The sequence below is a fragment of the Leucoraja erinacea genome, chromosome 7 (genome assembly GCF_028641065.1).
Source record: "Leucoraja erinacea ecotype New England chromosome 7, Leri_hhj_1, whole genome shotgun sequence".
NCBI lineage: Eukaryota > Metazoa > Chordata > Chondrichthyes > Rajiformes > Rajidae > Leucoraja > Leucoraja erinaceus.
In genome coordinates this window covers 62,252,376-62,278,782 of record NC_073383.1, presented here as the reverse complement: position 1 = coordinate 62,278,782, position 26,407 = coordinate 62,252,376, and the positions used below count along the sequence as shown (strand labels likewise).

The 26,407-nt window shown below is 39.0% G+C and overlaps 1 protein-coding gene across 7 annotated transcripts in view; it reads left to right on the top strand.

The window, feature by feature from the left end:
- gtdc1 (glycosyltransferase-like domain containing 1) overlaps window positions 1-26,407 on the top strand; it is a 354,569-nt gene that overhangs the window by 247,519 nt on the left and 80,643 nt on the right. For all 7 annotated transcript variants that reach the window (XM_055638677.1, XM_055638672.1, XM_055638676.1 and 4 more), the window contains exons 5-7: window positions 15,437-15,796; window positions 19,970-20,079; window positions 20,709-20,853. In XM_055638677.1, the coding sequence (XP_055494652.1) occupies window positions 15,437-15,796; window positions 19,970-20,079; window positions 20,709-20,853 (615 nt within the window). The remainder of the gene's footprint in view (window positions 1-15,436; window positions 15,797-19,969; window positions 20,080-20,708; window positions 20,854-26,407) is intronic.

The window sequence follows — 26,407 nt, the reverse complement described above, 5'->3', positions numbered from 1 at the left end:
CATTAACTTATTTTTGTTCACCACCATTCACAACTATACAGCACCCGACTACAGAGCTTTGATCTAGTAATTACAAGATATCTAGGATTTGTTTATTGCATGCATTTTTTGCTGCTTACCACACTTACAGTCTTCCGTTGCAGGGTCATCAGCTTACTGCCTCATTTTTAGGTACATCTGGTAGTGCTCTTGGCATGCTCCTCTGCATTCCAGAATTGATCCCCTGGGCTGATTGTAATGGTAAGACTGGGAGATCAGACTATGAGATGACTGATTGCAGTGGTGTTCAGTTGCCCGGTTCTGAGTTGCTAGATCTGCTCCATACCAATTAGGACAATGTTCTGTACACGATACACAGGTATCCCTGAACATTAACAGCTTCCAAACTCTCACCATTTAAAAACTACTCTGCATTTCTATGGGTCTTTTTCTTAATAAACTCGAGCCTGTGATTTTTCCACATAATTCTCCATTTTCCATGGCTTTGCCATTTTGTGAACTTGTCTCTATCTCCCTGAAGCCTCCCTGCTTTCAAATCTCAGGATATAATTAGATATTTTGTATGTTTGGAAACTAAACTAGGTGTGTGTGTGTGTGTGTGTGTGTGTGTGTGTGTGTGTGTGTGTGTGTGTGTGTGTGTGTGTGTGTGTGTGTGTGTGTGTGTGTGTGTGTGTGTGTGTGTGTGTGTGTGTGTGTGTGTGTGTGTGTGTGTGTGCTTGTGCCAAACGGCGTACAGCCTATGTGCATGTCTATGTTTCTACATATCTTTCTGTGTCACTGCTATGCATGTTCCAGTTGACATTCCCCTGCTATGATCAGTCCAAAAATGTATAAAAGCAAGGATGTGGCATGAAATGCAATGCAGTAATTATTATTTTCTGGTGCATTGCAGGTTTTACATAACACTTGGAAATATTTTCCTTCCCCGCCTTCCCATAGAACTTAAAGTGAGACCTTACTCCAATAGTGTGCATCAGATTTTCACATAAATTATAGAAAGAAATGAGGAGTTGTGTGACGCTACTTTGAAAGTACTATTTGGGATACTTTATGTAAACCCAATTTGTTCTCTTTGGAAAAGTGGAAAAGAAACATCCAAAAATGCATTTTACTTTAATTGCTTCAACCTAATAGGTACAATCTGTGTTGGCTCCAAGGCGCAACTTCTCTGTGTGTTTAGTTCATATTTTTAGCCCATTTTAGGTCGGTGGGAAAAACAGTTCATGACACTCTGCAAACATGTAATCCAGAACTCTTTCAATCATAAATCGATTCACTTTAAAAAATATTGTTGGCAGAGCTAGCAGTTCTAATGTGGTTTTCATTCATCCTACAATGACATCAGTATCTTTCTGTTTGTTTTATTAAAAGAAATTGTGCAGATAGCCCATCAGTGCCAGAAAAATATCTTAAGCCCCCAAAATAATCTGTCAGGGAGCCAAAGAGAGAGCTTTTGTTTCATCAGCAAAACTATTGCAGCAGTATATGCGATTACGGCCAAGACACTGAGAGAATTATTTTTCAAGGTACTCTTTTCAGAAATACCCAGAGCCACCTACAGGTATAGATGAATAACAAGGTAAATTCACTGTGTACATAACAGATTTGCCAACTTTGACTTTTGTTTCATATGTGAATTAACTACCTAAGGTTACAGAAGTTTGTCTCAGACTTTTGCATTATGAATAATAGACAATAGACAATAGGTGCAGGAGTAGGCCATTTGGCCCCTCGAGCCAGCACCGTTCTTGCCTTCTCCCCATATCCCTTGACTCTTCTATCTCAGATTCAGATTCAGATTCAGATTCAATTTTAATTGTCATTGTCAGTGTACAGTACAGAGACATCTTTAAGAGCTCTGTCTAGCTCTCTCATGAAAGCATCCAGAGAACCGTCCTCCACCGCCCTCTGGGGCAGAGAACTTCACACACAACTCTCTGTGTGAAAAAGTTTGGCCTCATCTCCGTTATAAATGGCTTACCCCTTATTCTTAAACTGGTGCCCCTGGTTCTGGACCCCCCCCAACATCGGGACCATGTTTCCTGCCTCTAGTGTGTCCAAACCCTTAATAATCTTATATGTTTCAATAAGATTCCCTCTCATCCTTCTAAATTCCAGAGTGTACAAGCCCAGCCGCTCCATTCTATTAACATATGACAGTCCCGCCATCCCGGGAACTAACCTGGTGAACCTACGTTGCACTCCCTCAATAGCAAGAACATCCTCAAATTGGGAGACCAAAACTGCACACAATACTCCACGTGTGGTCTCACTAGGGCCCTGTACAACTGCAGAAGGATAGACTATAGAATGATATACTATTTAAATGAAACATACTTTACATGGGTGCATTGTCTGTTAATTATATGAAGGAAGGTTTAATTGAGTCATGCAGCATGGCACAGGCCCTTTGGCCCACAGAGTCCATACTGACCATCAACAAACCAATTTACACTAATTCTGCATAAATGCCATTTTTTTTTTAATTTCCCCACTTTCTCATCAACTTCTTCCATAGTCTGCCTTTTGGCTACACACAAGGAGCAATTTAAAGTGACCAATTGACCCTACCAGCATGTACATCTTTGTGATGTTAGAGGAAATGGGAGCACCCTGAGGAAACACACACGGTCACAAAGAGAACATGCAAACACCACACAGACAGGAACCAAGGGTCTCCCACATTGTGAAGCAGTGGCTCACTCACTGCTTTACTCACTCTATACCCATGACTGCGTAGCCGGACATAATTGTAAACTCCATCATCAAGTTCGCCGACGACACCATTGTGGCTGGACGAATCACAGATGGGGACGAGTCAGAGTATAGAAGTGAGATCGACTGACTGACCAAACGGTGCCAGCACAACAACCTGGCGCTCAACATCAGTAAGACCAAGGAACTGATTGTGGACTTTGGTAGGGGAAGGATGAGGACCCACAGTCCTGTTTATATCAACGGGACGAAGGTGGAAAGGGTCAATAACTTCAAATTCCAGGACGTGCATATACCAGAAGATCTTTCCTGGACCCAGCACAATGTTGCAATTATAAAGAAGGCACATCTGCGACTAGAAGATTAGGGAGATTCGGCATATCGAAGAGGGTTCTCCTAAACTTCTACAGGTGCATGGTAGAGAGCATTCTGATTGGTTGCATTGTGGCCTGGTTCGGCAACTTGAACGTCCAGGAGCGAAAAAGACTACAAAATGTTGTGACCACTGCCCAGTCCATCACCGGCTTTGACCTACCCACCGTCGAAGGGATCTATCGTGGTCGCTGCCTCAAAAAGGACCCACACCATCCTGGCCACACACTCATCTCACCATTGCCATCAGGAAGAAGGTACAGGAGCCTGAAGACTCTAAAGTCCAGGTAAAGGAACGGCTTCTTCCCCACAGCCATCAGGCTATTAAATATAACAACGAATAAGCTCTCAGCTCTGAACTACAAAAGACTATATTAGTATTTGTTATTTGCACTATATTTGTTATTTATTGATTTTTTTCTTTTTTATTTCCATTATGTACAATGTTTACATATTCACATATTGTGTTGTGCTGCAGCAAGTAAGAATTTCATTGTCCCGTCCGGGACATATGACAATAAAACATTCTTGATTCTTGACTTGACTGGTGACTATAAACTGCTTCACTGTGTCAACCTAGACAAACATATGCTCACGCACAAATGCAGGTATTTAAAATTATTTAACAAAGCCAATTATCCTACCAACCTGTGCATCTTTGGAGTGTGGGATGAAACCAGAGATCCCGGTGAAAACCCATGCAGGTTACAGGGAGAATGTGCAAACTCCATACAGACAGCACCCTTGGTCAGGATTGATCCCGGGTTTCTGACACTGTAAGGCAGCAACTCTACTGCTACGCCACAGTTTAGATACACAGCGTGGAAGCAGGCCCTTAGGCACCTCAAGTCCATGCCAACCAACGTTCATCCATACACTAGTTCTATCCTACACACAAGGGGTAATTTACAGAAGCCAATTAGTCTACAAATCCGCACATCTTGGAAATGTGGGAGGAAACCTGGGCATCAGGAGAAAACCCACGTTTGGCGCAGATCCTCATCCCCATCGCAATTTCTTCTACTGGTATGTTGATTGTATCTGTACAGCCATACTGAACTCAATCTGCTCTTAGACTGAACTCAGAAGCTTCATCATCTTTGTTGCCAATTTCCCTCCCCCTTTCACTTTTACATGCTACATCTTTGACTCTTTCCTTTCTTATCTACATCTCAGGGGGAAAATTAGTGACTAACATCCATGATGAATACACAGACTCCCACAGCTATCTGGACAATGCCTCCCTCCATCCTGCTCCCATTGGGATCCATTCCACCCTGTCAGTTTCCCCGGCTCCATCCTATCTGCTGTGATAAAGCTTTACCCTGAACTTAAACTGACTTTACTCAAGAGATTTTTATGGTCCCTCCCCTAATGAACTATTTTGCCTTTAAATTATTTCACAAGACATACCTTTGGTTTACCACCTATCTTCTACACCTCAGGAAGGATCAACCTGTTTATTTCCGTTCAAGAATGAGGAGCTAAAGTTTTTCCAATCTTTATTATTCATTCCCTCTCAGAGGTGAAGTTTTTCCTTGTGAAAAAAATTGGTCATAGGTACAGCAATCCAGAACAGTCTGTACATCTTTCATCTGCATTCCCTGTTTTACACCCTTGTGGTGAAAATATTATCACCTGGATTGGCTGTTGCACCACAATTAATTTAACTGAGTGTTCAGGTTGCAAATATCCCCAGCCCCATCAACTAGTTTTACAGAATCTACAGTACAAAACATAGCATGGATAGTGGAAAATATTTGATAGTACGAAGCTCCATCTGTATTACAAATTTCTTCTTTTTTTTTATAGGTCTCTTGTTGTTCCCCCAGTTTATTATAATTTAGAGTAATTTAATGCAGTAACAATATAACGGCCAAATACTTTCATGCCGACCAATTGCATATTTACCCAATCCCATTTGCCCACGTTTGACCCATGTGCTCATTAAATTTGTGCAGTAAACAAACAGGTAACAATATATTTCCATGTAATGATGGTGTATAGTTTGAATGGGAACTTATACATGTTTGTGTCCTTCTGCTTCCTTATGTTTGGTAGAGGTTGTGCTTTGGTATCTGTTGCATGACTTGTAGATGGTACAAACTGCAGTCAGGCTGTGCTGGTGGTGGATGGGTTGCCAACCAAGCAGGTCACATTGTCCTACTGACGTTGAGCTTCTTGAGAGCTGTGCTATCTGATATGTAACCAACTTTGAGACTGTACACAGCCTGAGAAATTGGCAGGGGTTTGTAAACAAGGCAGAAACTTCAAAGTTGTCAACAAATTCAAAATAATTTCAGTTCAAATTAGTTGAACATCTGTACCATATATTTTCCCAATTAATGGTTCAGAAAAGCAGATGCCAGAGATGAACAATTGGAAAATGTAATCTTCTACTATTCTTACACCCTTCCTGGTGGCAGAATTAATAGATTGAAAGGAATAGATTGTATGCCATCTTGTTTGAGAATGTGATACAAAATAATCAAAGCAAAAAGGAGAGAGAATTCAAACTTCTGAAAGCCCACATTCAAACTAATTTTACGCAGACCTTTTAAATAATATTTAATACACTGTTTGAAGATGAGCTCCGGTTCGGGCAGTTAATTACCAGATTAGATTTGCTATTGTGAACATCTGGTATGAAAGTTTGAGGGCTGCAGATGAGTATGGCATCTTAATTTTAGAGATGAATACATCCAAATATTCGAATGAATGCAAAGATTTGTAACTATGTTGGTCGTCAGACCTAAATTTTAATAAGCCACCTTCTGAGGAGGGGAACAAATTTCTCAACAGTTGTGAACATCACCAAGTAATGACTCGGGATTTTAAATATCAAAAGGACATACAGCTGTCAGTTGACTTATGTGAATTAAAACGGTACCATTGCGACGGCCAATATCAATTCACATCTTTGTGTAGTAAAAAAGTATACTTAAATGTAGCCTACTCTTACCACATGGAGATTTCCACTGGCTTATAAAGTGCAACATTATGAGAAACAGAGGGCAGGTTATCTAACATTTCTTTGCAGGGCTCAAGTTTGAGATGTACAGTGAAGTTTTGATGTGTAACTAACTGCTTTTAAAAGGCTGATCAAATAACCTACAACCTTGAAGGATTACCATCATTCTCTTCTGTATGCAGTAAACCCTCTCTGCATACAGAGCTCTGTATAATGGATTTTGGTTTTGTGGACCAAGACTCCTGTTGCCCCCATCCCCCACTTCTGCCAGATTATCCATTGAGCTGGCGAGATTGTGGAGAGAGTGAGCACCATGACCACGCCCTTCTCAGGCACATTGGGTCTGGGTCACAGGTGTGGGTCACTACCTGTGAATTCCACCTGGTTTCACCCTCCCCACCTTACACCCATCCTTGGGTTAAACTTTACTCACCCCCCCTCACTGGGATATATATCGGACAAACGGTAATAGATCTCAACAACCCCTCCCACCCCCGTGAACCATTACTATGAGGGTTTACTCCACTGTTATATTTCTGTTGAGTTTCCTGCATGTTTTCGAAGATCTTCTATGGCAATGACTACAACCCAAAACCCCAGAAACAAGCAATGAAAATGGTTGCAGCATTAAAGCAGTAGGTCAGAAATAATTCATTGAACAAAGATAGTTTTGTTTTCTTCACACGAGGCAGCCCCTCGGGCTCTGCATGCTCACAAGAAATCTCTTTGCAGAGAAATCCATGTTCCAAATATATTTTTAAGTTTACATCCCCCATAATTCTTTGTTGAGTATTTTAAGTTGATGCTCACTTTAGTCAATCATTGGAAGCAGTCCTTCGTTGTCTGTCTTGTGATAGTTCTTTTTGATAATATAATGTATGTATCCTTGACTTTCTAAGCCTTAATATTTTAAATATATATATAATTTCCATCTTCTATTAACAGTAACGGACTGTACCTGATTAATCCGTAAGAAACTGTTACCATATGCTTTCCACCACGGTTTAATTTTTCCTATAAAGGGCATGCCCAAAATTGTATACATTAATCCATAACTGACATCCTGTGATGTTCAATATTGCCCCAGTACCCCGAGAAAAGGAACAAAGGATTCTGCTTGCCTTTGTGATTGCTTGATCGATTATTAATGAACTTGCACACCAAAATTCCTGCAATGAGTTTTTTGGATGTCCTGCAGTCATGAGTGATACTCTATCATTACATTTCCGTCAGTGGATTTTCCTTTCCTATTTCAAAACTTTATAGTTTAATATTCTTATTGATCCGTATCAACTTCTATGTTCATCCTTCAATCCTTCCAATCACCTATTTGCAATATTATCACAATTTACCATACGCCATGATCTAGTGCCATCAGAATTTCTATATCTTCCAGTTTCATTTGCCTAAGTTATTTATACAGTTATTGTGTAATTATATAAATACTATGGTGTCCTTGATCTAAAAGCTGTACATTTACATATTGTACCCTTGGAGACCACTGCATGATCTGGGCCAACAATATTCGCTCCACTTAGAGTAATCTGTGCATTGGACTATGTGGATTTGCATTGTGGTAATTAACTAACATACTTATTTACAGTTTAAGGAACAGAAGGATCAGAAATAGGATTAGGCAATACTATAACAGTGCAATAATCAATCATAAAGTCCTTCAAAATCTCCACAAGGGATTAATTACCCTTCTGAATCTTCTGATAAAGAAGTGAAGATAAACAGCCATTTGGCTGCACAAAATCTCCAGATACATTACAGTGAGCAAGGCTTCCCCTGCTCTGTCTCCAGTACGATGTTTAACTTGCTGACCACTTCCTTTGCTGCCAAAATTCAAAGGTACTTCCAAAATGAAAAATCATTCTATTCTTAAACAAAGTGCCTTTTGAATTTGCACAATCTCTCACCCATTTCAATAACTTCCTGAAGATCTATTCTTCGATTCTTTGATTGCTGTTTTATTTTCCCTTCACTAAGAATGACATAACAAGTATTATTGCTTTTTTCATGCAATCACTTTTTTTTTTCTGTTTTATGACTTTGAATACTAACACAACTTACCTATTACCTTTGCCATATATTTGGATTTTTCCAATTAACAATATGTTGTTTGTTTAGTAAAATGTTTTTTTTTAATTTAACAAAAGTAAATAAGCCAAATTAATTTGCTGGGTTAAAATTTGTTATAGTTAAAGTCACTTGGATTGGGGTAGCAATTCTTTAAATGCTTCTTAACTTTTAATGACTATATTCTATTCCAATTATAGGATCTTAATTTTAAAAATATGTTACGTCTTTTATGCGGTACGTTTATCTCACTATGTTTGGTTGGTTTAATGTCTCATTAATTGTCGCTTTAATTGTTGCCTACTTTTCAATGTTTTTCAATGCTGTTTTGTTTTGGTTATTTATATGACATTCCAAATGTGGTTCTCTCAAAGATTTGAATATTTTTATATCCAGATCGTAGGACATTGAACAACAGCAGTACAGCACTGCAACAAACTCTTTGTCCCACAATGTCTGTGAAAAACACGGTGTCAATACCAACTCTTATCTGCCTGCACATAATCCATATCCCTCCATTTCCTGAATATCCATTTGCCTATCCAAAAGTCTTTTAAATACCACTATCATATCTGCATCCACCACTTTCCACGGCTACATGTTCCAGACACTCACCACCCTCTGTGAATAGCGATGCCCTCTAGTATTTCATATTCAATTCAATTCCATATTTCCATATTGGGGAAAAAAGGTTCCGACTGTCTATTCATCTGTAACTTTCATAATTTTATAATGTCTGTCAAGATAGTTTCGAATGCTTTATGTGCAGTCCAGTATTTTGCTTTCCTTTTTGTTTATGTTGTCTTGAACTTTCTTGTCAAATCATAAAAGATATCTGTTTAACACATGGTACACTGTATTACCAGCTTGGTAATATGGTGTACAGCTTGTACACAGTGATTCACAGCTTGGCTGTACAGTCCTTGTGGTGGGAGGGCCAGTAGGTGGGGCAACATGGAGTGTGCACTTCAGTGTGCAGGGCTGGGGATGTACCAAAGTTTACAGGAGGTTCGTGAGACTTTAATAGCTGCCCTTCATGAGGCTAAATGCATTTCACCAAATGAGAACAAGTGAGATGTTTATTTTAAAAAAAATTGGGAATTATACCATGTAGGATGTTTGGAACATAATTCATGCATATATCCTTTCTGTACCTTCTTTCATTTCCAGTAATACAAGACTTTTGATTAGTCGCTTAGGGCTTTTTAAATTATTGTCTCATTCACCTACCTAGACTCATATCTTCGCACTGTCCATAAACTTAAACCTTTTCAATACAATACTTTTGTTGATAAATATTTAAGACCAATCGTTCAGAGCCTTTATGGGTCACATCTGTCTTATTATCTAACCAATTGATAATCCAATTTTCAACTTCATTTGGGATCCCATGAGCTTTCACTTGAGGCATAGCGCTCCTTTGAGGAGCTTTCTATTTTGAATATTGGCTGGCACTGCTAGGTACAGCTGGAGGCAAGAGCAACAGAAACAGATGTCTCGCAGATTTGACCCCGACGGTTGTTGAAAGGATTGAAAGACTTGGAATGGCCAGGTAAAAGAAAGATTCAGAAATGTTCAATAGCTTGGGTGCATACTTCAGCTATTCTGCTTTGGCAATTGCTAGTTAACTAAACATTTGAATAGTTCGCACTCTAGGGACTTTCATTCTGTGGAGGACGGTCCCCAAGGCACGAGATGCAGTGACTGAAGTGTTGCCATTGGCATTCTTCATAGACTTTTAAATTGTTACAACTACCAAGATGGAAATTGTTACAACTACCAATTCGATTCTTAGGTTTTACTTTTAATTTTAATCTTTGCAAAAAATAAAAATATTAATTGGATATTACTTTAATATATCGATGAAATGGCTTTTTTTTTCTTCACAAAGCTCTTGCAAAAAATGATATTGGTTTCTTTATATTTGTAAAGAAATAAAAGCACTGCAGCTTAACCACACCTACGACAGTCCAAAGATGTACAAAATCAGGCATTTAAGACATAGGAGGACAATCGACACACCTCATCTATGTCAGCCAAACACTAACATGAGATCTCACATTACACACAAATCATCCACGCATTCATCTCCTCCCGCCGTGACTACTGCAACTCCCTAGCCAATCTTCCTTGTCCCACCTGCAATTGGTTCAAAACGCCGCAGCGAGACTTCTGACGGATACCCGTAAAAGGGCCCACATCACCCCGATTCTGACCTCTCTCCACTGGCTCCCAGTACGGCACAGAATCAACTTTAAGTTCCTATTATTCGTGTACAAAGCCCTTAACGGGCTTGTCCCCTCCTATATCAAAAATCTTCTAACCCACCATTCTACCTCCAGGTCCCTCAGGTCGACCGACTTGGGGCTACAGACTATCCCGCGGTCTAGGTTTAAACTCAGGGGTGACCGCGCTTTTGTGTTTGCTGCACCTAGACTGTGGAACAGCATCCCTCTCCTCATCAGAACTCCCCCATCCATCGACTCCTTTAAATCGAGGCTCAAAACCTATTTCTACTCCCTAGCGTTTTTGAGGCCCTCAGAGGGGGTGCTGTAAACAGTTTATGTATGTATTGTTAGGTCTGTGTACCATTGTATGTAGCACATTAGTATCTGCACTGATGTACAGCACTTTGGCCAATGTGAGTTGTTTTTAAATGTGCTATACAAATAAAATTGAATTGACTACAGTGGCTTGCAAAAGTATTCATACCCCTTGAACTTTTCCACATTTTGTCACGTTACAACCACAAACGTAAATGTATTTTATTGGGATTTTATGTGATAGACCAACACAAAGTAGCGCATAATTGTGAAGTGAAAGGAAAATGATACATGGTTTTCAATTTTTTTTACAAATAAAAAACTGTCGTGTGCCCTGTCACACACTGACTCGCTGTCCAGCGGGTTACGCCCGGTGACGCTGACGTTAAATAAACAATTTATTTCTTAAAAGGTATTGGTCCTTAGATGTATTGTTGATAAGTTCATTTCCAATGTGATTATTATACTTCGGTGTAACCTTCTTGTGTTGTGAAGGCGGGTGTAACCTTCTTGGGTGACGCGGAGTGTCATAGCTTGACGTGGCAGTGACGTGGAGTGTCGTGCAACTTGACGTTTTTTAGGGCGACTACGGGCAGTAAGTGGGACAGTCCCAGATCACTGGCGGTATTTAACATTATGTTGAATAAAAGTTTGCTTTCCATCTTTCACAAACCCAAAAGTCTCAATTTGGATTTTATATAACCATGGTTTGGATCAGATGGATTCATTCTTTACTTTAAAAATAATGTGAATCCCAGTGAAGGTGTAGGATGGGTGTGGCAGTTAAATTAGAGAAACTCTTACTGTTAACACAATGCCATTGACCGAGGAGATACCTATGCATTAAGGCAGATTCTCGGGCAGATGGGGCTTGTCAGTCTGGGAAGGCAGTCCATCTAGGAGAGGGAAAACTCTGATTTAAAACCTCCACTGCCTTGTGGCCATATCCAGTCATGGAAAAAGCTCCAGGAGTAAACCTCAAGAAAATCCGGAGTCGGAGTCCCTAAGGCAGTTTGTCGTTGTCTACAACCTTGCTCTGGCAGCTCTTGCGACGACTTTGCTGTTTCTTTGGATCGATCAGCGACGTGGAGAGGGGGGAAGTACTGCATGGGCAACAGCCTGTCCTCCATATGACATCGCCCAGGCTTACATCCAACAAACTAGTATGCATCACCCATGGTCAGTCATGACCGAAGGGGGCCTACTACTACTAAGGCATCGTGTTTAGAGTAAAGATTTATTTTCTGACAAAGAAGTATTTAAAGGCCTTTGAATGATTCTGAAGAGAGAAGTCCTAAACACTGATGCTGAGGTCAAATACTTGTAAATTTAATACATTGATAATTTCTTTAATTTGTAATTTCAATCCATTGACTATTAATTGCTAGGCATCGTTCAAAGCACACAAAAAATAATTTGGAATTCAAAGGCAAATGCATTTAGATTTTTTTCTATTTTGCAGTACAGGTGCACAACCTTTTATCCGAAAGCCTTGGGACCAGACACTTCTCGGATTTCGGAATTTTTCGGATTTCCGAATGGAAGATTTTTAGCGTAGATTAGGTAGGTAGCGCGGGCGGCTTGAAAAGTCTGGAGCGGCTGCCTCCTCCCCGGAGACCGGGGAATCATTGTAAATCATTGCTTAAATGTTAGTCAGTTAGTTTGGAGGGATTTTATGTGGTGGGGGGGTGAAGGGGGAAACTTTAATTCTTAGTCCCCTACCTGGTCGGAGAGGCGGGGAGCGGGCAATGCCTTACCGGGTCGCCGTGCAGTAAGCTCCGGAGCGCTGTGGCCGCCGACTCCCAACATCGCGGAGCTGGGGGCTCCGTGCGTCCGGCCGTGGGAAACTCGGGCTGGATTTGGAGCCCAAGCCGCGCAGCCAGGGGTAGAGTTTGCTGTGTCAAATTTAATTTAATACATTGATAATTTCTTTAATTTGTAATTTCAATCCATTGACTATTAATTGCTAGGCATCGGGTCGGAGCTACAACAGTGGCACCGCCCGCGGCCGGGACCAGCCCGCGGAGTCCCCGAGCTCCGCGATGTTGGGAGTCGGCAGCCACAGCGCTCCGGAGCTTACTGCACGGTAACCCGGTTTTATGTGGTGGGGGGGTGAAGGCATTGCCCGCTCCCTGCCTCTCGAACCAGGTAGGGGGCACTAAGAATTAAAGTTTCCCCCTTCACCCGCACCCACCACCACATAAAAGCCCCCCAAACTAACTGACTAACATTTAAGCAATGATTTACAGATGTTTAAGTGTCTCCCCTGTCACTGGGGAGGAGGCAGCCACTACAGTAGTACAGACCTGGGTTGACCGTGGGTAGTTTCGGGTCAAGTTTGGCGCCAAACGTGAGCTTTGGTGTGCAGACGACATCCTGGAAAAAATGTCCGGTTTTCGGAGCTTTTCGGTTTCTGGAACTCCGGATAAAAGGTTGTGCACCTGTACTATCATTCTAAACGGTAAACAGCAATCAATGTTACTATATTTGTTTGATTAGATAATCAAAGTAGAACTGTATCAATATCACAATTTTGAACACTTAAATTGCCCCCTAGTTGTGCACAACAATTGATAGGTTACTTTGAGAATGATTGTGCATTCAAGGGGTACCTTTCTTCCATGTATAAAAAATATTATTCATCCTCTTCTGCTTCTCAGCTACATGGTACCATGAATGCAACTACAGACTGCGTTGTTGAAACAAAAATCTTATTGCTGCGTTAGTGTGACAACTCGATAATTAATCGATTTCTGGATGCAAGAGGTCTGATACTCTGTGCATTGAGAATTTCCATGTGGTCCTGGCAGCTTATGTTTGCAAATGTTTTGTAAGGTTATATTTTCCTGTACTTTAACAAAAGAGCACCGTTTTTTTTTTTGCATGCGGTAAATTTGCCTTCAATAATACATCATGACGATTGGTTCTTAGTTCGTCATTTAACAATTGAGAAAGCTAGAGAGTGGAAAAAAAAATCCTCATTCTAAAAGGAAATCTCCCGAGAAAGGGCTGAAAGGGAACCTTAGGGAATGCTCCAGTTATCATCTGTTACATGAAAATCAAGTTTTACTGCTGCAAAGTGTTATTGTACACTCTTTAAAAAAAAATTCCTGCTTGACCTGCATCATGACAAATGGGAGCTAACATATGTCCACCTTCTCGTCCCATTGATTCAAAGGCACCAACAAACAACGTTAAGTGTGAGGGACCTGAATTAATGTCAGCTCTGTGCATAGTTTATTTTCCAAGGATGTTTTAACTTCAGCTGGACATTTTAATTCCTTTATTACTTACTGCTAATGGAACAGAGATAATCAAAAAATGCTTGAGAGAAATAGCTACTATTAACATAAATATGCTAACTTCCAAATTTTTGCTATGAATTCAAAGATTTCACCATACATATGCGTTTGACAATAAACTCAATTTGATTTGATTGCTTACAACCAAATTTAAATGCACATTATTATTAACAAATATGCCATACTTAGAAACAGTCATCTTGCTGTTTTACCAAGTGTAAGTAAGTTACTATTGTAAGTCCCTTGCTTGCCCCTTCCTCAAAAACATTACACCCACATGCAGAAAAGCTGGGAGATTGCGAATGACACCTTAAAGTATGGATTTCAGATAAAGACCTGCCGCTTTTTTATGGGTCTAGGAACAGCTATGACACAGTGCAGACTTTTCCATAAGTATCCTTTCCAGATTATAAAAATGTTGGGACTAATCCTAAAAGTGAGTACGCAGTAAAGAGTTGAACCACACATTACCTCAGAAAGTGTGGTCCTTTCAATGTCAGTAAAAGGAAGAGTATGCCAGACTAACCTGTTTCACATCTCAAGTAAAACTGTTGCGCATAAAAAATGCGGTCCGTCCTTCAATTCAGTAAAAGAAAAGACAGAACTCTCTCCATAATCAGAAATACCAATGCATTAAATTGTTTTATGCAGTTACCCTTTATTGTAGAAAAATTCTGTTGCTGGACACAGGCCTGACTAATCGTAAAAGGGTTTGTTTTAAATGTGAGCTTCATCTCTACAGACAAAGAAGTTGAAATGAAAAGATTAAAACAGAGTTGTTCCTATTAACACTCCTGCTGTACTTGAAATGTTAAGTGTCTGACAATGCTGAAGCAATTCAGCCCACTACCCCAAAACAAATAAAAGTTCAAAGTATCTCACTATTCTGAGGAAGCAGCATTCAGAGTTTTGTTATGAATAACTGGATCTTAGATAGTTTGATTGTGCAGTGCTGGGCATGCATATGTGGACTGACTATCAATTTGACCGAAAATTATTTAAGCAAGTTCTTAGCTTGTCTTTTTTTTTAAACGTGGACTCATTGAGAATGCTGGGATACTGCCTGGCCTGCTCGGTTCCTCCAGCACTTTGTGTCTTTTGTGGTTGATCTTAATGGCCTGTTTCTGTCATTTATCTTACATTATCCCTTGTAACTGAAAACTTTAGGTGTGTTATCAAAATAACATTGCCGCATATATGAGTGATTCTTTCCCTAGATGAAGCTAGCCAGTGAGAAAAAATAGCAGATTAATCATGTTTTAATGCCAATACATTTATATAATACATTGAGCACATTATTTTGGTTGAATTATTTGACATGGGAAATTATTTTATTTACCTTTCCTGTATTTTACATATATTGCTTAATTTTCATGATGCACAAAACTACTATGTGTTGCTGCTTGTATTTTTCTATAATCTTTTCATCACAGTCTAACCTCTCTCTTTAGATTTCTGCCAGAACATAAACTTTGCCAAAATCTTCAGATGACTGAAATTCAAGACATTGAAGAGGGTAAAGGATTAAAGACCCTGATTACTTCGCGAAAGTGTAAACCAGATGATGGATTGATGAGAAACAGTTCTTCAGCCCTGGAATCTCATCCCACTGAAAAACAGGAAGGGCTATCAGAATCACTCATGAAGCTGAACCACATCAAGAAAAGTGAAGGTACAAGTGCTTATCATGCAAGAGAAGATAAGGAACACATGGCCTTTAACTCCTGCAGCATGCTGAGCTGGCCCATGGAAGAAAAATACAATGTTGGCTCCAAACATAAACCTTTACATATTGTTTGGCCACACAGGTGGTGAGTACGCACATCTGAGGTAACCTATAAACGTAAATCATCTCTATCTTTTCACGGGCACATTCCACATATTATCACTGATAATGCCAGATCTTCTAATCTCTTTTAACAAGAGCAGAATCTGCTGCCAGGAGTATACAGTCATAAACTTCAGTTTCCAGTGTACTGTTAGAGGGGAATGAGTTGGGATTAAAACGCAGTGTGTGAGCGGAGGTAGTGAGGGGCTGAGAGGATGAGGGGGGGGGGGGGGGGGGGGCTGGAGTGTAATAATTTTCCACTGGTGAATGTGAACATTTTCTTCCAGTATCCTCTTAGCCTGTTTAATCTGCATGTGGCCTGATTAGAGTCTACTTCATCCGAGATTATGTGGTGTTTGGAGGAGACGCTTGGAATGGATCAGTGGGTCAGATTTTATTGAACAACTGCTTACAGGTGAAGCAGTTAGTACGCACAACAGGAAAGTAAATCGTCTTTACACAGATTTGACTTCCAATACATTAAAACTCCAGAAGCTTTCATAGCTGATCTGCAGCAGCTGGTAACTAAAGGGATTTTCATATTTGACTCCAGGGCCTTAAGAAACAAAATGTGACAACGGGGGAAAAATTGACCTAGAATTAGTTTACAAATCATGTCATTAAATGTTTAAAAAAAATGTTTTGTTATATGTTAATTTTTTCATTGTTTTAATCCATTAACAGTGCCACACTGTGAAATGCATCATCTATACCTGAAATACTTGATATACGGTACTCTTATCAGTCCACGTCCCTTATTTATGCAACAAAATTCTTAATCTATTACATAGAGCAAGCTGAAAATCCAGAAATAAAATTTATGTTCTTAAACACAAGAAGAGATAGAGAGGTGACTGCTAGCATAATCGATGTCTAGGGCATCCTTAAAAATCATGAGGGCACAGTAAGTGCCTTCAGGTCATGCAGTGTAAACCCAGACAAGTGAGTTATTTATTTCATGGTCGTATCTAATAATTTGAACTACAGGTATTATAAAATGGAATATATTAACCTACAGAAACACACATAAACTATTAATATAGCAACATAAAATTGTGTCATTTGCTATATGTTTTTGATGAAAAAAAAGCCAGCCAAGTTAATATACTTTACCTTTGAGAATGTTAGAAAGGAAACAGGCAGAGAATAGGGAAGAAAAGACAAAAAACATCAACTCAAGCTGTTTGTTGCCATTACCTAAGTGAGCTATGTCAGCTTTCTTGGCCCAACATCTGATAGATATTTGTTGTATAGAGAGCAAAAAAAAATATCAAACTCTAACACTATTGTGTGCACATAACCATCTGTCACCAGTAGCCTGGAGATGAGAGGAAGATTACGAGGAATAAACATTGAGCTGCAGAGCATTGGTAAAGCCTTCGGGCAAAGACTCTTGTGAGGACATCAAAGACATTCTAATTCCAAGGCAGTCAAGGATTACAGTTTGTAACCTATGCTGACAACAGATAAATGGCAGGCAATATTGTGCTTGAGCTGTTGGGTCTTGCATGGAGTATTGATGATGATGTTATCTTACGGGATGGACTCTGTTGGGATAATTTCATGATAAAACACTTTAAATGCCATCCGATTCTGTGCATTTGCTGGCTGGTTACTTTAATGTCAGGCTTGTTAATTAAGGGATACAAGTGCCCCAAAATCGACAGAATTGGTGGACATAATCAGAATCAGAAAGTTACAATTGCAGTGGGAGGATGGTGAGGGAGGTAATATAATTAAAAAATAAAAGATAATAACCCAGAAAACATTTTTATGACAATTTCAACGAAAACTGCATTTAAAAAAAAATGTCTTCCTTATTTTCTTAATTTCAAACCCGCAACCCCTCACCCCCTGCCATTTACCTCACTAACATCGCTCCACGTTGCCTGAAAGATATTTATTTAAAATTGAGGAAAAGCAGTGTTGTCGATGTTACCATTCCTATGGCAACAGATTTATTTATTAGGACCTGAGTTGACATGTGTTAATGTACCACATACCTGCTGATCGGCAAACTTCTCTTTCAGCTTCAGTTGACAATTAAATCCTGGACAGATACAGCCAGGGGTTAATGTTACTCATTAGGAGAACTAGGTCATTACTGGGAAATCAAGGCACTTAAGACACCATGGGGGAAAAATACTAAATTCAGCATCTTGGTGAATGCAGCTCGTACATTAATTAACCTCGCTTTCCTTGGTGAAAATTTCTGTTATCATACACGTGCACTACCATACACCAATTAATTGCAAAAGCTAGTTTACTATCATCCCTTCAGTTGTCTTTTCTTCCTGCACAGGAGTTCCATTATTTCCTGCAAAATTCTAATGTCTGTATGATGAGTAAAAAGGGTATTAAAATTAAGAAGGGAATCATCATGGAAATCAGCTTTCCCACAAGGGAATGAACAAATAAGAGCCTCTCAAATTAAAATAAATAAGCTCTGTTAATACCACACCTTAGGAGCCTAATATGAACTCCGCAGAAATAGTGTCGTTGGAGGTGCTGCTTTAGATTATTATTAAAACGTAACAGAGCCATTTGACCTTCAGCAAGAAGCTATTGTAGTCTAAATTCACAGTCCTTGTAAATGATGATGTCCCTGTTCCACACAAAAGAATTAGTTTTGTACTTTTCAGACAGATTAGACACTGAGTCTGGACTTTAACCTTGCAAACCATGTGACTGCCGTTTTTTCTCTCTCTCACTGGTACTGGTTAGATAAATAATCGTGTACAAATAAAATGTCATTTTAACATGCACGTGGAAATCTCTCTTACCCGAGGTAATGATTTGGCTGCTACCTCTCATTCAGAATTTTCATGGTGCATATTCAAAATGTTTAAAAGGGGTCCATGTAAGTGGCAGGTAGATGGCACTATGAGGGTTAATATGAATTGTGTGCATCTTGGACAAATAATAAAAAGTTTTTTTAAGGTTAATATGTTCTGATTGCAGGATTGATTAATGTTGTGATGTGGAACTGCGCAATAAAACTGTAAATCCATCTTGCACTAATTAACACGTGACAAAAAAAACGTAGCAAGGGTAAAAATTCTATTGAAACCCAATATTTGCAATTAAAATGGGATATATTTTATTTGGAATGTTGTTTTTCTCAAGAATATTGCCCAAAATGAATAGTAATGTGATCCTGATAAATAAAAATGTGCCCTGCTGTATTTAATGTGTCATAAGATCGAGTTGAAGGATTTTGTTGCACTTTTGTTATCCTGTTCTGCACAAATTGCAAACAGCAAACTTTCTTCGACTAATGTTCATCCAAAACTGGAGCCAAAAAGTTCTGGTGTTAAAATATTCTCAACTGCTTTCAACCAAGCAGGCATAGAGTATTGTGAGGTTATTTTGTGTTCAGAATCTGATTTAACATTTCATATCTATACCTCATTGTGTTATCAGAAGTGATGAAGATTTGGGATATTCAGTATCTCAGAGCTTAACAATCATTATATTTAACTCTTGCTGTGCTGCAGATGAATGTGCTACTGAGGACCTTGGACATATTCTGCGTTGTTTCTGCGGGCAGATAATTGAATACAATTGAAATGTACTCATAATTATTATTAGGCCACTATTGGTGTCGATTGTTTTCATCTCCTTGGATTCATTTTAATACTTGATAAAGAAGTTGTGTCGAATTTTGATTAATCGTGATATTCTACACTTTCTCTAAGGAGGAGGCTAAGGGATGAATGTATTTTATAAACAAGAAGTCCTGATGACTTCATCAATGAACCAAGCTGGAGGAGTTCTGAACTTGGCAGTGTGAGGGAGCTAAATTAGCATCAGCAAAAACACAGTCATTAGTGTAGGGTATTTCAACAATCTTGTCATTTCAACTGCGCTAAATTTTCTCCCTCACAGTGTCAAAATCATAACTCCTTTCAGCTAGCCATCTTAATATTGCCATGGGTGTAATATAAATGAACAAAAGCATATAATGCATTATAAAGATTACTTGTCAACTACACTATATGGTATGTGTCCTTCTTTCAATATGTTTAAAAAGGAAAGCAGTTTTCTAAGGATCTAGAGTCTTGAATTTGGGGAATTTTTAAATATAACTTAGCAGGTATCACCTTATTTAGCTTGGAAAGCCCTCTCATCATCTTGAACTTTGATTTGTTTCAAGGGAGCATGATAAAGATCCTGAACTCTTCTTCAAGACATTACTGATGCTGAAAGAAAATGGACTAACCTTTGATGTTTCTGTCCTTGGCGAGACCTTTACAGAAGTACCAGGTATTGCTTCTGTCAGAAATAAAAGCTTTCCTTCCACAACCCTCCCCCTGCCTAAAAAAAAACACCATCAGTGGTGAAAAAATCTCTGTCAGTCTCAGAACCTTCTTTGTTGTTGTTGAGCATTTTTTTTCCACTTCTAAATGCCTGGAGTGAGCATCATTCATGGATCATTACTTTCCAAAGAAATTTAAGCATGGAATGCCATTTAATTTTTCCGAATGCAGTCCGTCATTAGGAAACTTAGCTGTCACAGTGATGCCATTTTTGGTGTGATGTTTTTGTTGCCTCATTTCTTTTAATTTTATCTCCATTAGCTTAATTCTTTTTTAATATTTTCATTTAACGAACTTTACAGTCCATTTTGTTTCACTGTCTGCTAAGCGAGTTTTATGAAGCAGACAGTTGGCTTTTCAGAGAGGGGAGGATGTTGAGGCGGGCCTTGCTTCTGTCAGCTTTTGCACCTCAGCATTTGGTTCTGCTTCCGTGCCTTGATTATACAAGCAAACAACTCTGAGAAGTTCTATAAAATAAGCAGAAGCTAATTAACCTGAACTTTAGACGAGGCAAAGCTGACATACGAGTTAATTTTGCACCATATTGAATTGTTGATTTTTTTTTTCTCATTAAAGACGTCTTTGCTGAGGCCAGAAGGGAATTGGGTTCTTCAGTTTTGCACTGGGGCTACCAAAGCAGTAGAGACGACTACCTCAAAGTTCTGTGCATGGCAGACATTGTTATATCAACAGCAAAACACGAATTCTTTGGAGTGGCAATGTGAGTGTTCTTTATTAGTTAATGCTAATTACTGTCAACTGAAATGCAGATCTCCCCAAACGTTCAAGACCAAAATGATTTCTTTAGAAATTAAAGTGACTGTCATGCCATTTCCTTTTGTAAATGTAAAAAATAAGTCATGATGCACGAACGAATATGAGAAATGAATTATTAACCCCAGTCATTTAATATATAGTTTTTTTTGTATGTCTCGAAGTGTATCTCATGTAGATCTTTTTTACATGTCATTGGTAATGTAACATAAAATATGGGTTACAATAACTCACACTGAGGATCATTTTAATCTGATCTGCTTAGTATAACAACATTAGCATTTTCACTTAATTAAAACATCCCTAATGCAGCAATGTTTTAATCATGCAGCTTTATATTTACCCTCCTTTTTGTCATTAATAATTAATATTATCTTTTAAAATAGGAAAAAAAAACATCATTATGAGACCATATTTCCCTGATTTCAAAGGTTTCAAAAAAGATGCTATCAATAATTAGCGTTTTACTGTTCCAACTCAAGTCAGATCTCATAAGTCTATGTCATCTGCATTACAGTTAAAAGAAAAGCATTCCACCTATCAGAACTGTTATTGCTGGACAATGTGACTGAGTGCCATTGCCTGCAGTAAAATAATTCAGTGAAGAAAAATTATCAGCTAATTAAATGTAGGATCAGAATCCCAATAACTATTTGCAAATAAATTATGGGAATTGAAGGGGATAGATCATCATTTTAAGATTCATAGACTTAGCACTTTTGGCAATAAAGGTCAAAATGTTGCTTTTGTGACAGATGCTCAATATTAACCCAAAATATCTTCATGTCTAATGACATATATTACGCTTGTGATATTTAAATAGGCATAGGAATTTTAATTTAATAATACTTCCCAGAGCTGTTGTTAAGTACATTTGTTCGTCTTAGATGTTTTTTTAACTATGCCAATAGAATTTAATGCATAATTGAGTTATTTATTTTAATACAGCAGGTAAGGGATTGTTCCAAATATTTAACTCATTGCCTCTCTTCCCACATGCATACATGTTATTGACATGAGAGCTATGTGCATTTTCCACATGTACACTCAAGACAGAAAACTGGTTAACACCGAAAAGACAGTGATTATTGCCCTTCAAACCATGTTATTTGTGCCACAAATTCCCCTCAGATCATCCCTGGCTAGATTGTTTTATCCTTTCATTTTTGTCTGCTTCCCACCTGATTATTTATTTGTCCATGTTTAGATCAGTGAGTCCAGAATTATACTCAAGCTACTTCAAAAGACATTGCTGGATATTAGTCAGCAAGTTATGTTTTTTCACTTACTTGGGTTCCAGGCATTGCTGCTAAGGGAAGCATTTATTGCACATCCCTTATCACTTTTTGAAAAGATAGTGATGAGCCACTTGCCTGAACCACTCTAACAATTCTGGTAATGGCAGTCCCACCATGTTAGAACATATATTGAAAATAATGCACAATCTTAAATATAACCGTGAATATGTTCAAAGCACTTTACTGAGGTACTGTGCATATTTATAAATGTGACAAAAGACCAAGAATTTTAATTTACTGTATTAAACTATTCTAGTGATATTAGATATTAAGTCACTGTGTTTACTTCCCTAGAAATTACCCCTGTCTGTTATGTTAGCATTTGAGTGTTTTCAAAGAAAAATATTTTGAAATCATAAGGCTGTTTTAAATTGTCAGGGTATATATATAATATATGACTAAGTAAAAGAAAATTATGGAAAACATGCCTGTCGATGCAGAAGGGATTGGTTAATTAAACTTTAACCAGAGCAGACAAAATAATTAATAAGTAGAAACAGAGCTCTTGGTTCAACGAGTTACATTTTAACCATTGATTTTGTCACCATACCCTTTCATCACCATTTCTTGGGAGTGATTGTCTTTTATCTGCGTCCCAAAAAAAGGAAAGTAGATGATGGTCTTTTAGATGGTGATGATGCTCCAATTTCAGGTCCTGACTCTCATCGAAATACAAGACAGTCATTGACTGGTAAATATTTAAGAGGTTCAGTTGAAACAGATAGAAGTGCAGAATTTTCCTTTGAGGTGTAGTGCATTGATAAAAGAGAATCTGCTCTCAAATTCGATATAAGAAAAGCACGGAGACAGAGTCGGGAACTGTAAATCTACAAATGCTGCACACCTGTGAAAGGCTATTTGTTGACCCAGCTGTTGACCTGCATATACAGGCCAACATGCTGTGCTTTTGACCATTGCTGTCAATCTGTGTCATTGTGTCCGACCTCCTATTGTCCAATGCTCCTGGCCGTACGGCCATGCTTTAGAATTCCAGACTGGATTCTTCCCGAGTAACCTTCTGCTTATTGAGATCCCACATTATCTCTGTGTCAAAAAATCACAAACTTCATCAAAGTGTTTGAAAGTTCTGGTTTAAAATACAAAGCTAACTTAGCAAAATAGTTACAATGTAATTGGAACTCTAATGTGAAAGATCAAAGTTCTCAGCCAGAAAGATAATGCTTACTTTTTGTTTAAAAAAAATGCAAGATGTGCAGTCATCTGGTTTCATTAGAATATGCTTAAAACTGAATAGCCAAGATTTTACATTTACAGTCAAGTCTCATTAATATGAATGTTGAGGGACCTTAATATTTTATACTTGTTATCAGAAATAAATGTTCCTCTGCATTAGTTCAGTGAGAGCATTTTGAATAGAATAGCACTAGTGCTTGTCCAACAAGGGTTTTTTTTATGTTATTAGAACACTACTTGTGTTAAATTAGATTTGACTGCACTGTCCCTAAGCAAAGACATGTTTGAAACATCATTACAATGGAATTTGATATACATGTTGGTATTAAAAAAAAATGTGTTACAAATGTAAGTTATGTCTGATAAGACAGGAGTATAGATAGACTTTTAAATAATGCTTGAAATTAGTATTGGCAGCTAACAAACAGCGCGATCTCTTTTGAAGTTTTAACCACTTCACTGCTAGGGTACTGTACAACATTAGATGTGGCAGCCAGCTCCAGTGTGATATTTGTCAATTATCTTCAATGTGGAGTCACAGCATTATACCATATGGAAACAGGCCCTTTGGCCTAACTCATTCATGCCAACCAAGCTGTCTTCCTGAGTTAATCCCTCTGCTTGCATTGGGCCCATATCCCACTAAACGCAGACTCAGTAATCATTTTGCTGAACACCTCCGCTCAGTCCGCCTTAACATACCTGATCTCCCGGTTGCTCAGCTCTTTAACTCCCCCTCCTATTCCCAATCTGACCTTTCTGTCCTGGGTTCCTCCATTGTCAGAGTGAGGCCCAGCGCAAATTGGAGGAACAGCACCTCATATTTCGCTTGGGTATCTTACACCCCAGCAGTATGAACATTGACTTCTCTAACTTTAAATCGCCCTTGCTTTCCCTCTCTCTTCATCCCCTCCCCCTTCCCAGTTCTCCCACCAGTCTTACTGTCTCCGACTACATCCCATCTCTGCCCCGCCCACTCCCCTGACATCAGTCTGAAGAAGGGTTCCTCAGGCAACTCGTTACACATACTCACCACCCTCTGTATGGAAATCTTGTCCCTGAGATCCCATTTAAATCTTTACCCTGTTTCCTGAAACCTTGGCTTTCTAGTTTTAGACTCCCCTACCCTGAGAAAAGGATTGTGATCATCCACCTTATCTATTCCCCTCATGATTTTGTAAACTTCAATAAGGTCACCCTCAGATTCATTTTATCCAGGAAAATGATTCCCAGCCTATCCAGCTTCTCCTCATAACTCAAGTTGACCAGCCCAGGCAACATCCTTGTGAAACTTTTTGAATATCTTCCAGCTTAATCACATCCTTCCTACATAATGGTAGCCTGAACCACAATCATATTCCAGGTGTTGTCTCACCGATATCCTATACAGCTGCAACATGATGTTCCTACTATTGAGCTTAATGTACTAGTGGAAATATCCACTCTATCCAAGATCAGGGTAAGAGACCAAGGATTGAGAGTGGTGTTTGAAGCAGGGCAGATTTTGGAGATCTAAGCCTCCATGGTGGGACTGAATAATCTATGGCATCAGGTTCAAAGCAAGGACCCGAGGTAATTAGAGAGTACATTGAACAGGTCCATGAGGGATAATGCAGGAGGGTTGGGTTTTGGGGACTGGGCCTGAAGGATTTTTGGACAATGCTAGAAAAAGCAACAGCAAATGACTGATTTTCCAGACAAAGTAGTACAGAAGCAGGCTCTGACCCAACTCGTCCATGCCTGTCAAGTTGCCTACCCGAGCTAGCGCTATTTACCCGCATTAACCCATAAACCTCTAAACCTTTTCTATCCATGTACCCGCTTAAAATGTTTTTTAACATTGTAATTCCAACCAACTTCCTCTGGCACCTCGTTCCACGTGAAAAAAAAAGTTGCATTTCCATGCCCCGTTCCATCCCCTCTCACCTTATATCTATGCCCAAGTTGTAGAATCCCCTAACCTGGGATAAAGACTGTGACAATTCACATTATCTATGATTTTCTAAGCTTATGCTTTCACTTGCCTTAAGTACCGACTTACTCATTAGCTTCAGTGTCTTAACATTTATCAGTTTGAATTTACATTTAATTTAGGAAGCTTCTGGGCTGATTTCCTTGTTACAATGCAGTAATCCCCTATCATACCATCCTGCTGTATTTTGCCAGTGAAGCAACTATGGAAAAATCACAAAACGCAGTGTTTTATTTGATTCTTCACTAACTGAGACAGATTACTTCACTCTTGACATACTTTCAACTGCAACAAGCTGAGTACTATTTTGCAGTGATGTAGCACTCAAGGTTAGACGGCACATCTAATCTTGGCCAATTATGGTACGTCATCATAAATAAGACAAAAGTAAATAAATCAGAGCAATCACTTTATAGATGAGCCTTGTTAGTTGTACAATGAAATAACTGATTGGTTTCATCAATTGTTCTGGTGCAATAAAGAATAGACAGGTCAATGTGGGAATGCAATAATTTTTAGTTTAATTAGTTTTTTTTGCAATTTGTCTTTATAACTACCAATATTTTGCAATATCGTGGTGTGGTCTCACTCTAAAGGTTTTGTGGTATTTTATATGGCCTATTTCTTGCCATTCAATCACGGAATAGTGTTTTAGGCAGTTCCTTGTTTCTGTGGATTTAGAGGTTGTTGATGAGACTTAAGGGGCTGTCCCACTGCTGCGACCTAATCTGCGAAGGGTTTGCCCTTGACTCAAACTCGCAGCGTGGTCGTCACGTGGTCCTAGCAGGTCCTATGAGGTCACTGGAACTCTCCTTCATGCTCGAGGGAAGATCCCGCATACTCGCGGCCTCAGCTAGGTCACGGCAAATATTTCAGCATGTTGAAAATTTTTCCGCGAGTAACAATTGGTCGGCATGGTTCTTTTTAATTCGTAGTACAGTGGAGTGGGGTCGCTATTTAGTTACAGGCAGTCGAGGGCAGCCGTAGGCAATCTCCTTCGCTGACCGGGCATTTTAATTGGCTCATTGGAGTTTTCA